The sequence below is a fragment of the Egretta garzetta genome, unplaced genomic scaffold (genome assembly GCF_000687185.1).
Source record: "Egretta garzetta isolate BGI_Z169 unplaced genomic scaffold, ASM68718v1 scaffold163, whole genome shotgun sequence".
NCBI classification, from domain to species: domain Eukaryota; kingdom Metazoa; phylum Chordata; class Aves; order Pelecaniformes; family Ardeidae; genus Egretta; species Egretta garzetta.
In genome coordinates, this window is record NW_009259308.1 from 5252390 (window position 1) to 5269619 (window position 17230).

Consider the following 17230-nt stretch of genomic DNA (forward strand, 5'->3'; position numbering starts at 1 on the left):
AAAAAAAGTGAGGTGTGTTGAAAATGTCACATTAACTTAAATAAAACATCCTCCAAAACTCAAAATGATGATTCTAGGCATTTTTTGGAAAAAATAGTATGAGTACAGGGAATATCGGGAATTACTAAAAACATACCAAACAGTTTTGAAGGCATACAATGTTAGGAAAGGGCTTTTTGGAAGGAGATTAACACACATGGTCTATATTGTTCCTGAGCAATAAGAAGCTCTAAAGAAGAAGGAAGTGCATCCTCTGGGGCAATGGGGACAGTAAGTCCCATGCTGTGTGGAAATGTGTAGGTATTTGGGTGCCGAACCTCTAGCACACAGGTAGCGGAGACCCTTCAGTGCCTACAGCAGGAAGGGGTTCTAAGCCTCCTGTCCTCTCCTTCCCCCTCCCTTTTTCGGTAGTCCTCAGCAGCACTGAGCATGCTGCCAGCACTTAAGTAAGGTAAGTGCTTAAAATGCATCATCCAGCGTCCTTATAAATATCTCAAACAATGGCACTTCAATCACGGGCTCCACTTGTACCCTAATTTCTTCCCATATACTTGCAATACACTAAAAAATACTTTTTCTCTCTCACTTCTGCAGCTGCTTCCAGAAGTGTCCTCCCCTTGTTAGCTCTTAGTCAAATGTAGGCCACTTTGATCACAAGTATTAGTTAGTTATCTTACCCCAGGTTAAAAAAACCTGATAAACAGCCTAGTTTTCAGAAAAGCTGAGTATCAACCTCAAAATACAACAGAGATATTCTGCATCTCAGAAGAATTTCTAATTAAGATGACAATGCATACATCTAAAAAAAAAAAACGGAAATCCAATTTTAGGTAACCAAGGTTGAAAATACTGTCCTTGTTTCCTGGAGTTTTACTATATTAAATCATGTCAAGCCCCACAGGCTTTTTTTTTTTTTCCTGCATTTTCCTCCAAGCTTGCTGTAACTATACAACTGTAACTATTATCCAAATGGATAACAAGGAAAAAGATAAAGTGGTGATCTCATTGTATTATCAGAGGTGTCAGGGGAGAAATGAAAAGACTGCTTTGTCATTTTATGAGAGATTGTTTTAATGAGCAATGAAAAATTATTTCGTGCTTCTCTTCTTCAATCTGATATGTGACTAAAAGCTGAAACTTCATCTTGCACATCAAGTAAGCACCAAGCATCACCTTTAAATCTCTCTAATCTTCTCCGTTTAACTCAGGATATGCTAGAGATACCTGAACAAAATAAAAAAGATTTCCAACCACTCAAGCACTGAACTGTACACTCAGCATTTATCATAAGCCTGTGACCTGACTGTTTTAACATAATTCAACTCCCTCAAACGCACCCAAAAGCATTTTTACGAAGCTCCTCCTCTTTACCAGTGTTTCAAGGATGTTTTCTGTTTGTGGTAAAGACAGATTATTGTTCCAAGTGTAAATCTTTTAAGGAAGATTAATCTATTCTCACATACCAAACATCAGTTTAATTATCCCACCTACAGGACACTGAATTACATACACGCTCTGCCAGGACACTAATGAATGCAAGGTGCTTCAGAGCACACACAATGACTGTGCAAGCCATTTTCATCTTTGTAAAGCTAGAAGTTTCAAGAACATCTCAAAGCCCCATGCATTAATTCTTTTCCAACGACACCTTATGGAAAGCAAGACAGCTACAGTCCTCAGAAAGCCACAACCTTCTATTAGGCCACCTTAAACCTCAGCTAATAAGCATGCAGACTTTGCCTAACATTTCCATTGGCTCCTGTTCAGAAATAAAGTTGTTTTCTCTGCCCCCCCTTATCATCCAAATCTACAATGATGTCCATTATATAACTCTACTTTTTAAACTGATGAAGTAACAACAAAAAAGTATCTTGGGAGAGACTGACAAATTTATCAGCAACAAATGAATAGAGAACTATGTGAATTTGTAATATTTTTATTTTTTTTTTTTATTACAGCTGTCACTTGGTGAGACATCCTGCCCACACTGTGGGCTGTACGTACTTGTGGAAGATCTCTGCTGATAATCACATACTTTTTATGTACTCAGTGAACTTCACCTTACTTGTTGACTTTTACATTCCTGATTTCTCCTGACATATGACTGAGAAATTCGATAACAACGGTGGAGTAGCATTAGGCTCTAGTAGCAACCATCATCCTATGAAAAACAAGGTGCTTTCCTTTGCCTCAACAGTCACCAGAAGACTGCAAGAGAAACCTCTTTTCCTCAAAATAACGAGCTGTCTTGTGCTGCGCTGTAGTGTCGAAATCTTAATGCCAATACGACTACAGGCTCATTTCCTTCTGGTCAGAAGGGACTGATCATAGCCATCAGCATTTACCAAAATAAGATACACTTAGAAATATTTCCCACGTAGTTTTAAAATCCTGATTGAAAGAAAAGTCTGAAATTATGAAACTGGCTTTCACCACTATTTTTCATCCATTTGTGCCTCTAAACCAAGGGTTGGCCCAACTGAAGGCATTAAGAGGAGAAAGGAGTTGGATCTTTGAACACTTTTCTAAATCCACCTCCTAGCCCTTAACTTTTCAGCATTTATTAATCTAATGGAAAAATCTGAGCATCACCTCTAAGCAAATATCCTTTGAATGAAGGCAGGACTATGTAGCAGCCAGAAGAGTGACATGCTCACTGCCTCCTGGTCTTGCCAGTGACCCAGGACAGGTCACTTCCTCTCTGTGTCACAGTGGGGATAATAATACTGGCCTGCTGGATAAAGCATTTTGAATTCCAAAGATAAAAAGTAAATTGTAGCAGCCAGCTGCTGTTACATGAACAATTTAAGTGGAAAGATGGTATCACTTAGTATAGACAGTGGGAAAGAAAAACTAAGTACTATACCGACGTTCTCCTCACCTAGAGGCTCTCAACAAATCCATGCCTTTGTCTTCTCTTACCTTTCTGCCATTGCCCTGTTCTGGACAATTCTTACAACCAACACTTTATCTTTTTATTACCTTTCAGTCTAAAATATTGTAACTTCTACCCTTTGGCTCCACAGTTCCCTTCTTTCTTGCTTCAGGTTTGAAAAGAAGCTGCCAATATATTCTGGGTTCCCTGTTGTTCCAGTCACATCTTCCCTCCAACACCTATCTTTGATTGCTGCAATTTTTTCCCCCCCATTAAATTCTTGCTTCCTCTACTACCTTTCAAAAAGCTGCACAGCACAATATCCTAACGCCTAGAGTTTGATTTGGTACAATATATTTTATATATTTTTATCCACTTCAGTCTTTGAGCAATTTTTCAAGTTACCTTGTAATCCTTCAAAAGTTTCTTGCCAAGTTGAACAAGAATAGCAATAAAACCAGGTGAATTACACCTGTAAATACATACAATAAAACTCCGATTCATTTATATTCCAGCACATCAAAGGAGGATTCTGCACAAAGATACCAAATACAAAGAATCCAACTTTTTTGTAATCCATTAGAAACACAAACCAATCCATTTTACATGGGTGGTTAATACTAATGCTTGAATAGCACATAACACTTCCTAACTCTTGGAGTTTGTAGGCTCGTTAATTAAATAATAGCTATAGAACATTACGTATATTCAATTCATATCTGCAAAACCCAGGACACTCTTTGCAAAAGACATGATGGAGCAGGAAGAAGACATCTAAGAAAAAAAAAATATCCAGAAATGTCAGGTTTCCTTAGCTGAGGGCAGCACACGCAAACTGTGCACGCACAGCAAGTCTCAGCCAATACACTCCTTGAAAAAGGAGTAGGCTGTTGGACAAAAAGACTGTCTCAGCAAATTTTATATACCTCTAGGTTAGTCATTCTTCAGCGTGTTTAGTAGTTTGCCATTTTAAACTTTTAACAGAGTCCAAAAAAAGAGATTAGAACTGCACCCTGCAGGACTTTCAGATTTCTGATAATGCACAATCCTGACATATTAAACAACAAAAAACTCCATCTGTATCAATGAGAAGTTCAGCATTTATTACAGTGCATACTGACAGTACCACATTAAACCAGAAGTTATGGGCTTGATGTAGAAATTACTGAGAGTAACTCTATAGCTGTGTTATTCAGGAGGCAAGACTAGATTATGATAATAGACATTTTGGCCTTAGAATTTATGAAGCTATGAATACAAATAAGAGTATGATTTACAGACCATGCTTTTTTCTGAAGTTTGTCACACATGGATGGCAAGAGTGGAAACTCAATCCCCTCACTGAGAAGAAACTCAAGAGAGGGCCAAAATTCCGCATAAAAATTCTTATCTCAATAATTTAACAAATTATACTGACTGCCTAGTTCATGAAACCAGCCTATGTTTGTAAAGCTAAGAGCTTGATTCTGCTCTTACAGGTACTGCATATTATTTGACAAAAGTGTGCTGTAATACTCCAAGGCAAAGGCGGAGGGAAAACAAATCAAGCCAATGAGCCTCCATTTTCTAAGGTCTAATCATCATTAATCATTACATATCACTTTAAGTCACTTACAGCTTTGTTGGATTCCTCATCAGTCAAGCTTTTCATGACAACCTCCAAACTCGGGTCGTCTTCACTGCTTGCAGGTTCAGTGCCACCATGATCCTGGTAGAAAGGATTGATAACAGTTTTTAAACAGAGCTATGACTGCCCATAACAGCCAAAGAAAAAAATTAGACAATTTTACCTTTTCTTTTGTTTTTCTAAACAAGTAGCAGCATGAAAAAGTAAAAAGATCCCCAATTAAAGCATTCTAATGTCAGGAGACAAATAAGTGATACAAGTTTTGAAAGACAGACCTTGGTGTCCACTTGGCTGGCCCAAAGTACCATGAGGTAGTCCAATGCTAGGTCCAATACTGCACTTAGGTGCAGATCTGGGTCAATTTTCCAGGCCAGACTAATCCCTATCAACTGTGAAAACTGTTGAGTTTGTATTAAGAGGCCTTCTCCAGACTTCTCTCAGGAGGGAGAGTCTTATGCATGCTCAGCACGTTAAAGGAAGCCCAGTTCCCTGCATACAACCTGAACAGGTTGGTAGCAGCAGGACAGAGTGCTCCACCCTGGAGGAATTGGTAAAGTCAAAGTTCTTCTGGTTAGAGCACATGGCCACCAAGCTCAGCAGGCCTAAGTCAGCACTGCACAATCCTCAACCTGAAGTCCAAATGTAGCCTCAGGATTCAGGTCGTTCTGCATTACTGTGAGAATACTGCAAACAATATTCACTGACAACTACTGGAAAACCAGCAAATTAAGGGAATGGCCCAAAAGACGAGTAAGTATTTTCACGAACACGTGCTCCAGAACTTTCTCCTGCATGAAGTTTTTTTTTTTCTGTAGAGGACTCCCAATAAAGATGGGCCTTGAAACCCAAAATAGCACCATACTAAGCAGACAAGCTTGTCTGATCAGGATTTTCTGGTATTTCCCCTAGGTAATAACTATCATATATTTAAGAAGCATATGCTTGCAAGAAGAAAATTATTTCCTTCCCCATACAGACAATTAAAGTTAAGATAGACAGGAAATGGCATCACTTCAGGAAAGATGTTATGTTAGAATTTGAAGTTTAGATTACTACTAATTTGGTTACACATAAAATGAACATGTTAATCCTCCTTCCCTTTTTTAAACCAATCAGGTCCTGAATCTGAAAAGATTAGTGATCTGTTCTTTTGATTTACTTTATTTTAAAATAGTTTCAATGCACTTAAACCTTTGATCCAAATTTGGAGCTGTTCTCTCTTGCAAAGCAAAAAGGACTGTGTGCAACAAATCAAATTTCAAGATCTTCAGTCCTAGAAGTAAAATTATTTCTGAATTTTCATTAGACATTTTACATTTAAGTGCACAATGAGAATGACACAAATGTCTTGACTGCCACTTGAGCAGGTAAAGTACCTCTGCATTCGTACAAAGGCTCACCCTGTTCAGTACTGCAACAAAATATCTCATTCTGTGGCTTTCTGATACACGGAGCTTTTTAAAAACAGGTATTTAACAGTAATTAGTATTTACTATACTTTGCTTCTGGTGGGTTGCCCACAGCATTACATCACAACGTAGTCTTATCCTGTCCTGCAACTCCATGCAATGAAGCAAGATCCTGTTTTAAAGCATAGTTACTCTTTATCACTTTCCATATTAAAATTCCTCAATGAAGATAAAGAGATAAGATGAAGAAAATTAACACAATAGTACATGGTAACTATGGCACCCTGATATTCTGTTACACTAGCCAGGCTACTTAATGTAATCTGACAAGTTTCATGTACAGCGTATGTAACACACAATGTTAAATTTATCTTTGGTATGTCAAAGACATTTGAAGATATAATTTCAAGATATGATGCACAGTCAGTTTTGTTTTGCTTTATTCAAAGACAGGAACAGCTGACAAAGAAAAGCAATGTAAAGTTCTATATAACAACAGCATCTTTTGGTTATGTTTATTTTACATAATAAAAAGATACTAGCTAGAAGTAAAAACCTGCAATTACTTATAAAACAGACACAATGTAAATAAGAGCTTGCCATTAATACATGAAACTCAATTCACAAGCATCTACCTCTAAAGGCAAACATCGCACATGAGGCTGAATGCTTTGGTTTCCACATTCTGGTAGAGTCTAATTACAGTCATTTGACCACAGCACAGAATGTGCCTAAACAAAGCTTCCTGGTTCATTCTGAAGACATAAATATTAAACAAAGCTGGGAACAAATGCAGGTATTAAAGAGTCAACAAAAATAAAATTATCTTGGGCTCTGTAAATTGTAGAGTAATTTGCAATCCACCAGCTGCACCTGGGACATGCTGCTTTTATGGAGGAGAAAACAAAAAGCCAAAGCACTGTCCAAAAATGACTCAGATCCAAACAAAAGTTAAGCAGCTCTTGCACTGTAGAGCATTACATCTGTATGGAAGTAGCCATCAGTGGTAATATAATCTGGAAAGTAATAACAAGCATGCAAACAGGAGATTCATCCAGCATTGCCTAGTGTGGACCAGTGCTGTGGGATCACAGTAATGCTTATTGAAGTACCAGGAGTTCAATGCACATGAATTTATCAATTCAAGGCAAAACCAAATCCCAATTGAATTATAAAACATATTTTGCTTTATTAGCTCAAATAGAAATAGAATTAAAAAGCAACAGCAAGGCTAACCATATACTTTATCTAGAAAATTTAGTTACACTATATCGAGATGTCAAAATGATAACAATGTGGTGACACTGCAGGGATTCATGGTGCACAAGAGAGCAATCAGTCTACACCGGGGCTGAGAGAGCAACTATAATGAAGAAAAACATTAGTAAGATTACCATACAGAGGAAGGTTTTGCATTGGAAGACTGTATAGTACAACACAGTGTACTAGAGCTCACTGCTTGAACAGCCCTCGTCTGCTCCTCTAGGAAGAAAATGAGCAGGAGTGAGAGTCTGATGCTGGGGCACAGGATGAAGTGGTGGACCAGGGCTCTCAGTTAGGCTTGGAGAGATGCTGACAGGTGGGCATTCTGGGGGAAAGGGAACTTAGAAGGTGGGAGCTTCCCCCTGAAAAATGCTAATTTCTCTTCTGTGGGAGGATAACCACGTTCCAGGCAAAAGATCCTCACCACGACTACTCTAACCAGCTGAAAAAGGAGCAGGATAGGAGATGGTAAGGTTTTAGTTTGGAGATTTTTCTTCCTCCTGTACAACAGTGACTTGTTTAATACCTGTCCTTAATGCCATGCCAGCCCTTTCAGTAATGATGAGATCAATAAAAAGAAAGACAGGGGAAAAGATGCCTATTAGGTCAAGTTCCTACCCAATGCATTTTATGATCCAGAGCTTAATTAGACAAGGTGCTCAAAGTTATAATGAACTGCTAATTATGATTAATCTATCTAATTTAGCAATCCCTAATTAAAAAAAACAACCCACAAGCCTTACCTCAATAGAAGAGTGGGAGCTGGAAGGTAATGGGAAAGGAGTAACAGCCATCTGATTGACTGCATCTTCACTTCTGTAAAACAAACAAACAACAACATATTACACACTAAACCATAATGGCCAAACTCTTACTTTGAGTTGGTTTTTCCCATTAAGAAAATACCCTTACTAGCATAAAAGGTAACTGTTTCTTACCAGAAGTTATAGCTTAGAAAAGCACTTCATTTTTGCTTTTGATCTTGGCTAGCAAACAGATTACATCCCTTCTTGGGACCACAGTAGTTTCATCTGGGGCATACTGACATCGCATTCTTTGGAAATCTAATTGTGTGTGGATTATCAGAGGATGCAGTTGGAGTACATGGTCCCTAGACATCAATAGATGTGCTAATACTTCGTTAGCCTCTTCTAATAGTGTCTATATTTGTAAACTGCTTGTTTATAGTCTAACATTCACATTACTGAAACATAATACCTGTTTTATTACAATAGATTGCCTTTTCTTTTTTGTTCATATTTGCTGTGGTCTTTTCTAAAAGATTCAATGTAAAAACTTGGAACAACTTTTACAAAATGTAGGGGGAAAATAGATGAATATTGATTCTCCCTATACATAAGCTGCATTATTTTTCAAAGATGTTTATTATGTATGGCATCTTTTCCTTTGTCCTCTTAGGAATGCATTCCTAAGTCAACATCTGATTACTTTGTAACTTTCAAAAGCCTTTTTTTTATTAAATAGCATTCTGCCTTGCTAATATCTTTCCTCAACCGCTATTTAAAATTATTTGGCTTGTGGAACTAGCTCTGCAGTTTTTTGGCCTATGTAAAACCAAACCAAGTAAGATTTCAGTGATATTGTTTAAGGCAAATCTGAGGCATATTAAAAAAAAGATTCCAAACTTTGCTTCAAAAACTGTACTGATGTGCCTCTCTATTTTGGGGGTGAACAGAAGCCAGGAACATGATGCAAACCCCATTTTGCTAAAGATTCAGTACGACCACAGACCCTCCGCTTGCCAAAACAAGAGACAGGAGGAATCAGTAACACTGCTGCTTTTCAGATACAGAACTTGAGATGAAAGGAAATGACTTCTCATGCAGTGGGTCTTCTGGGTTTGATTTCTGGTTTTATCTCCCTTCCAGGTCACCATAACACAAGCACAATTTTTTCCTCTTTAATTTCTGGAATAAAATATTAGACTAGTGTGTGTTTAAAAACATTTTATAGAAGTGCCTGGAAGAAAAAAAGTATCATTTTATCCCTCAAGAGTTAAACACACAAAGCTAGCACGTTATGATCACTGAAAGACAATACTGTTCTCAGCAGAGCAGCATATGGGAAATTCAGTCACAGGCATTCGAAATTATAAATCCTGCAGGCAAAGGTTGGCAAACTCATTTACTTATCTTCAACCAAACAGCCATACAATTCAAAGGAATTGGTTCTGTGCTGCTCATTTTTGTACTCGCTCCCAGTCTCTCCTCTCGGCCCTGCTCAAAGCCTTGCAGGAGTCAGAAACCATGCTAAGATCAGAACCAGAGTGGCCCGTGATGCAGAAACATGTGTGCACAGGGCCAAGACAGAAATCTGAGGAATGCACAGAATCAAGCCCATGAATTTCATAAGTGTTTCACAATTTCCACATGCATTTTACCCCATAAGGCATATTAGGACATTTTTACTCCTCTTATCTTCATGAGACATCAATCTAATTATGATGCTTTTCTAAACTATAAAAGTAAATCCTCAAATGTAAGGTGTCTGAGTCCCAGCAATTTTTACTTGACCGTTGAGATTTTTCTGACCAATAGTTTATATGAAGCACAAACAGCCTGAAAACTAACAACACTTCTGTAGCCTACAATGCATGCTGCATACCTTGTAATTAGGAACAAACTTGAAAATAACAAGGTATGTATAAACTTTTGTAAGAAATTTAATTCTAAAAATTGATAGACAGAAGCTTATTGATCTGCATGATAAGGTGGGGCATAATTAATTATACAAATTAGTTTCTACTTCACATATACACACAAAATGTTTTTTTTCCCAATCATTGGACAAACATTTTTATGCAGTTTTAAATGGATGGCCATTTTTATTCCAAGCAATAAAAAACCACTTACAGTAATTCCCTGGAAAAAAAATGCAAAAAATAAAAAAACCCAAGGTTACAAAGTGTCACAACTTGTAGTCTCCCCCTGCTAGGACTTGTACATATTTAAGTACTTTAATGCTGCTTCAAAGAAGAATGCTTCAAAGCAGCATCAAAGTGGGAACATATTTTAAAGTGACAGATCTAATAATAAATTGCTCTTTCTGCTCTCCACTTCCATAAGTGTCCTCAACTAAAACATGAATTTATTTACACGTAAAAGGAGCAATCATTTTCTTTTGATGCTGAAGCAGACAGCTTAGAAGTCAGAACATCATATTCAAATCACGGTGACGGCAAATGAGCATTCACTGTATTTGCCAATAGTTGCTACATAACCACCTCCAAGAAAGCTGTTCTCAGTTACCAGTGCTCAATATTGCTTGAGGTTAAGATGTCTAAACCCTTCACAGTCAAGATGCAGCTTCATACTCGCAGGGTCAAAGCAATGTACAGTGCACACTATACAGCAGGGAGGCTCAGACGCTTCCCCTCCATTATCCACAGAAATGATAAACATCCATTGCTCTTGTTCCAGCTCTTATACTGGTTTGTATAAAACACTGGGACAGCAGCCCACCTCTTTGCGGAGCTCGTGCACTGGAGAGCTGTTTATATTTCATCAGTTACATATAAACTGAATAGGGAAGGAATTCATCACTCCTCCCACAAATCCTTCTATTGCTTCTAACCTCTCAGGACGAGTTTCTGAGTGAAAATGGGAATTAGATCTGCTTGGAGGTTAGAATGCCTATTGCTTGTACCAATGTCACTAACTATAGCTCGAGACAGAAACAAGAAGCTTCCCTCATCACAAAGGGTCATGGGAAGCAAGATCAAAGCAATATGTAAGTGGCAAAGGCTCTTTAAACTTTAGAAAAGCTCATACTCTTTCTTTATTTGGTTATATTACCTTTCTAGCCTAAATAGGACCCCTGGATGTTCCCCACCCTTTCTCACTGACCAAAGAGAAGAACAACTGATGTTTTTGTCCATCTAACAACTGCACCTCCGATGAAGGCAGAGATGTGCAGCTTAAGCAAAGACAAATGCAGTTATTATTGCCTTATAATTAACTGCCATAAACATTTGGCACAAAAAAAAAAGCCTTAAGAGAGCCATATGCAAATATAAATCTAAAGGGATTACTCATTCCACGCTGCAGAAAGCCCAAAGGGAAGTTAAAGTTGCGTGCTGTAAGTTTTCAGCTAAGCTGCCCTGCAACACTGTGCTGTATTTATCAGAAAGCTGTCTCTGGCACTTTGGAGCAATGTCACACACAGCTGGAATCATCTACGAAGCATTCAGAAAGTTATCTTTCTAACCAGATAACAAGAAGTCACAGCCTCGGCCCAATTCAGGCTTTTTTTTTTTTTTGGTTGGTTTTTTTCATTTGCACATCATCCTCAGACTTGTAATTCTTGAATTCAGGTTCCCTGCCTTCCTTTGAGGACATTTTCTGTTTTCCATTTTACTTTTAGATCTCTCAGGTTTCTGATGTTATGATCTCACTGTCATGCAATGCTAAGGAAATACTTGTTGAGAGTGCTGAATGAGATTCTTTACCTGTTTAAAAGCAGAGCATTTTGTCTAAGCTAGTGTCCAAACTTCTTCTGTGATCAGTACAAAATCAAGACAAATCCCAAACCAGATCTACTCATCCCAGCACCTAAATTACCTAAGTTAGGACAGGATGAACTGAATTGCTCTTTGAAGGTTCCTGACAACTGTTCACTAATCACAGAAGTCCAGATGACCTCTAGATATCTAAATGAAGGGAGATGAACCTCCTGCCAAACTACCTGCAACTACACACATCATAAACACTAAAAGATCATTTGACAACAGCTTTGTAAGAGGTTGTTGATGCTTTTTGGGAATACAAATTACATCAAGAATCAGGAAAAAAACCCAATAGCTTGAATGCAGTTGCATAACATCTTCGTTGGAACACATCTGGAGAGCAAGTGAATGAACGTTTGCCCAGTAACCTTTAGGACTCCCACTGGTTGTGACACCAGTGCATAAAGTCCTGTGGATTATTGAAAACCTATACTGCTCTCATCCTGTTTGTTAAAAAAAAAAAATAAAAAAAATCTCATATTTTCTCATCTTTGTTTTCCTCTAGACGTTCCTTTGGAAAAGAGGAGCTGCAGGGAAGCTGCACACTGAACAGGCATGCTGGATTTTTCTATCAGCTGGGTCAAGGCAAGACCTTCGTATTGTGCACCTTCTTGAAAAATGTCTCCTACTAACAGCAAGAACAGTCTTGTTCTCCATTCCCCCCATCTACTCCTCACTGTGTGAGAGCCAAATGCATACAGATATTTTAAATGAACAACTAATGTTCATATAAACTGCAGCTTAGGTCATCAAAGGTTTGAAAGAGTCCAAATTACTTCCTCAACCGTACACTTGTTCCCACATGTGTATGACAGCAAGAAGGAAACAGCTCAGAAGAAAACAGGAAAAGTTCAAACTTGCACACACAGTGCCTGGCAAGAGCTTATTTTTAAAGCTTTCCCATGTGAAAGAACCTAAACAATTGAAGCAAGTAAAAACAGTTTACGCTATTAAAATATGACCAATTATGTAAGCTAGAACAAACTTAAAGCAAAAATCATTTCTAAAGCATGACGATATTTGAGACTCCAGCATACAACATACAATATAACTTATAGGGGCTCTAAAAGAAGAGCAAAGACTTGGTGACACAGTCACAGCAACGGAGAGCATCAAACAGCACCAAAAACTGGCCAACCTAGCTGCTGCCCTCACTTTACCAGTCCTCAGAGTATAAGGATCTCTTTCCTTTCCATGTCACCATAAATAACATGAGATTAGTCTTTCCAATTACACCTCGAAACAGAAGGAGGGGTTAGGTGACAGAGATTTGTGGGCTTCACTGCGAAGCTACAATCCCATCCCCAGAAAGCAATGATAAGAGAACGAATTCAGTGTGGAAGAACGACTCTGGACAGCTAACAGATGGTATTTAAATAAGCAAAATCCTACCATACTTTATTCTTAAAGCATTTCTCACATTTCATCACAGCACAAGACAATTTTCTTTTAAGGAATAAAGGTATACCAAAGAGTGAATCACAGAACCAAACACAATGGGATGATGGTTTGAAATCAGTGGCATTAACTTTGATTCAAGCATTCAAATTATATTTGATCTGCTTATTATACCAACACTGAAGCAACAAAACAGATTAAAGGCAGTTAATTGAGCATGGAAAAAAACATTGAATTTGCTGAATCGTAAAATTCTCACTGTAAAAGAGCATTCTGATATAAACTGGATTTCCTACTACAGATGTAAAATCTAATTATATTGTTTTATTACACATCTTAAAAGGATGGACTTACAATGCATGAACAAAACCCACAGTGGATACAAAACTCATTCTGTTTTGGGAATTAGGGCACAGAGAGTCCTACAAGTAACGAGTCCCTTTCTCAGATTATTACCTGGCTAATTCCTGTTGTTGGAGACTCAGATAAAAAATTTCTGAAGTCAGCTAAGAGCATTACGTGCTCTATTGCCACTGACTTCCACTTGCACTTCCATAGCAAGGCTCCTTTATATGCCTTGGAAAGCTGCAATCAAGCTATTATTTATTTCTGATATTCAGAAATCAAAAAGACAACCCATATTTACTACAGTAGCTTGGAAGTTAATGCAGCAGCTGTAAGACTTTGAGGTCAGATAAAACATGACTGGACACTAATCAAAGGAAGCACTTGGACTGAGCCATTTCATGTCAGGAAAATCTTGCCGTGCTTGGGCAATTGGTTTGTTCGTTTGTTAAACTGGGTGAGCAGGTTAAATGCCTTCAAATTTGTTACTGTAGAAGGCTACAAAGCACAAGATGCACTGAATCGAAAAAAATAGTAGTGACACTATAACTGCAAATCTTTTAGATGCTATTACAAGCTCATGTAATTAATGAGACCACTGGGAAACAGTGCTGTGTTAAGACCTGTATTTTGGAATCTGGCCAAAATCAACTGTTTTAAATAATCATCGTCAACTTAATTGAGGAAAAGATGCTTATAACCAGAGTGAGAAGCCTTCAAATACAAGGGGACGTCTATGATTCTTACAGTGCTTAATGCACTATGTCTCATCAGCAAAAATTTCAGGAAAGGGTGGGAATGCAATTGTAACACTACCTGGATATAAAAAAAGTGTGAACAGATTTTTATAGCACAAACGGTAAGTTAGGATTTTAGTGAAAATTAAGAAAGGCTGAGACACCTTCTATTCTTTATTTTTTCCTAGAAAAAATAAATGTGGGTGCAACAAAATCCAAGTTATTTAATGATAGTTATTATAGTTCTCACAGAAAGGCTTTTCTGTGCCCAGGAATTTCTGGGCTTCTTTTGTAACTGATTAAAGAGTTTATGGAAACATCCCCCTGCCCTGCACATGAACCAAAACACCAGAAATAGGAAAACCTTGATGCTGCTTCCTGATTCAAAGTGAAAAGCAGCACGCTTATCGCTGAGCATCCCTCATCTGAGGAAAATAAGGCCTCAGGTTATCAAAGAGGGCACTTTTTAGTAATAGTCCAAGAGTCCCACCAGTTTTGCTTTTATGCCCTAGGTCAGCTCAGTCAGGGATGCAGGAACTTTTTAGGCTGCAGAATGATGTGCTTCTGGAAAACTGTAACCTACTCAGGCCTTTCACTGGTGAAATTAGAATATTAATATCTTCGTGCACATGAAGACCAAACCCATTTCTCTCATAACTCCTGCAGTACACATTATTTTGTTACGGTGAGCTGTGGCCTCTTCTTACTGTGTGCTTCAGGATGTGTTTTGGCTACATTATGCTATGGGCCTTCTACCTTTAAAAGAAGTTGCACTGCTAACAGCACTCAGGAGGAGGAAAGTAGTATTTCTATTGCAACTGGCTCCTCCTCATTTTCAAAGCATAACAAATGTAATGGTATCCTGCTCTTTCCACATCATTAGAGCCCAGAGGAACACATCTGAAATCAACCAAGCAGCAAACCTACCAGGAGAGCCGAGCCTGCTACACTCGGTGCTTTGTTCTCAGCTGGAAAAGCTATTGGACATGTACGTATGAGAGATGGATGGAGATTCAAGATGCCTGTTGCTGCCCTTATTTACTACAGCTGGCACCACAATGCATTAAGTAGTGGCATTTCAATACCTCATTTTTATATTATAATTTTGAAATAAGCAAAATCTTTTCCTACCAAACTGCATCACAGACAAAACTTCTGTGCCGGCACGGTCTTTTGGTTTGTGTTTGCAGTAAATCACATCCACTGGTTTTGTGGTCTAAGGTAAAGGAACTGGAAGCATAAGGATAGAATGGGCTCATGGAATATTTTTTGCATGAGAAAAGAAAATTATTCTTGTTTCTCCTTAAGATTCACCTTTAAGAGAGACAGCCTGATCTGGCTTTGCTAAACTTTTGAAACACCGCTCTTACTATGAGAAGTTGACCATATATAAAAAAAAAGGCGACATTAGTTTTCTCTCTGTGTTAGAGCCAGTGCTCTAGTTACTAACAACATTCTCTCAGTGGGAGAATTTCTTTTCATTGCTGTTCGAATGGCTGCTCAGGTCAAGCGAACAAACCCATCACTTGTCAGCGTACTCCAATGCAAGGCGGAGAGCAGTGACAAGATGTGTGCTGCTGGGAAGTGTGAAAACATAAGTTTACAACCTCGGCAGCAGCATTTAAAAATGGGAACTTTTTTAAAGCTCTAGAGACAAGATTTATACAATGGTATTTCCAATATCTACCAATTATGATCATTAAGATAACTTTCTGCCTTGAAATCCACGTCTACACAGACATTATGAAAAGGGGAATTATGGCTAAGAACTTACACGCCCTTATGTCTTAAACACGATACAAAATATGCACACCAACGATTTCCAATTCATGGGTGACTCAAGCTAACACACACCCTTTGTCGCAGCCCTGCTGGAGCAAAGCGGTCTGCAGCCAGCCGCAGTGCTTGGTGCAGCAGGGCAGGTTGCAAGAAGCCCACACTGCCCAGCAGCACTAAACCCAGCCCTGGGTTTTGGTTTTGTAGGTTGTGGTCTGCCTCTGGAGCTCCCAACCAGACACATTTTCCACATGCAATTAAGTAATGGTGAGTGAGTTGTTGTACATGACGTTTAATTTTCAATAGCTGGGGAAAGTAACACAGGAGCTGCAGGCAAGATCATTAATCTCCTCCAGATCCTCTGTGCTGCCAAGTATAGCAACTCATTCTTCACTGCGCTAATGCTGCCCTTCCATCATTTCTGTGTATGCTGTACCAGACAGAGCCATGCGGGTAAATGTACACATTTATATGCATTCACCCACAGATTATTATATTGTTCACAGGTAAGCCGTGTATGAGTGAAGAATATAAAACGTAGCTGAAAGGTTGTTTTAGCATATTCACTTCCATATAAATCAGCCCAGTGCTCCTTGTCAAAGTCAGGTTCCCCCTCTGTACAAATAAGCCCTAGCTCACTTTTAAAATCCTCTTTTGATGCCCATACAAAGCTATTCTTTACACATCCACCCAGCCAATGCTGCACATACTCCATCCATACTTGCTTGCTCCCCTCACAGCAGCTCTCCTTCCAGCTGCAAGCCTCTGCACCATTTTCACCCCCTTCTGGCAGTCTGGGTGAAGCCAGCTGCCCGAAGAAGTTCTTATCACGGTGCTCTCAAACCCAAGAGGGACAAGCTCAGGTTTTCAGCAGACACCCCTAAAACAGGCATTCAATTACATTATATCTTACTTCTTTTTACATTATTAAGGAGAACTCTTCAACAGTCCTGAGATACATAGTCAAGGAAAAGGTTTATTTCACTTCATAGAGACCCAAACAAGTTCAACATTTACAAAACAGGATGAATATGTAAATCACATATGTAAATATGTAACATAACAAAGTGGAAACAAATCTTTTGATGCAAGCTGTTCTTACCGTATGAAAACTAGCTTGACCTTTGATGGGGCAGTCTTAATGATTGCAGAAGCATTCTGATGACTTCTTCCATACAATATCTGATTGTTTATCTGTTAAAAGAAAATGAAGATTTTTTGTGTAAGTAGAGAAGGATGCATTGTTTTAATTTACACCACCAAAATTTTCACATT

The 17230-nt window shown here is 38.5% G+C and overlaps 1 protein-coding gene across 1 annotated transcript in view; it reads right to left on the reverse strand.

The window, feature by feature from the left end:
- The window catches only part of PATJ (PATJ crumbs cell polarity complex component), a 153681-nt gene that overhangs the window by 34799 nt on the left and 101652 nt on the right, over positions 1–17230 (reverse strand). Inside the window, exons 30-32 of the mRNA XM_009636168.2 lie at positions 17058–17149; positions 7918–7990; positions 4491–4583 (exon numbers count right to left, since the gene is read on the reverse strand). Coding sequence (XP_009634463.1) covers positions 4491–4583; positions 7918–7990; positions 17058–17149 — 258 coding nt within the window. The remainder of the gene's footprint in view (positions 1–4490; positions 4584–7917; positions 7991–17057; positions 17150–17230) is intronic.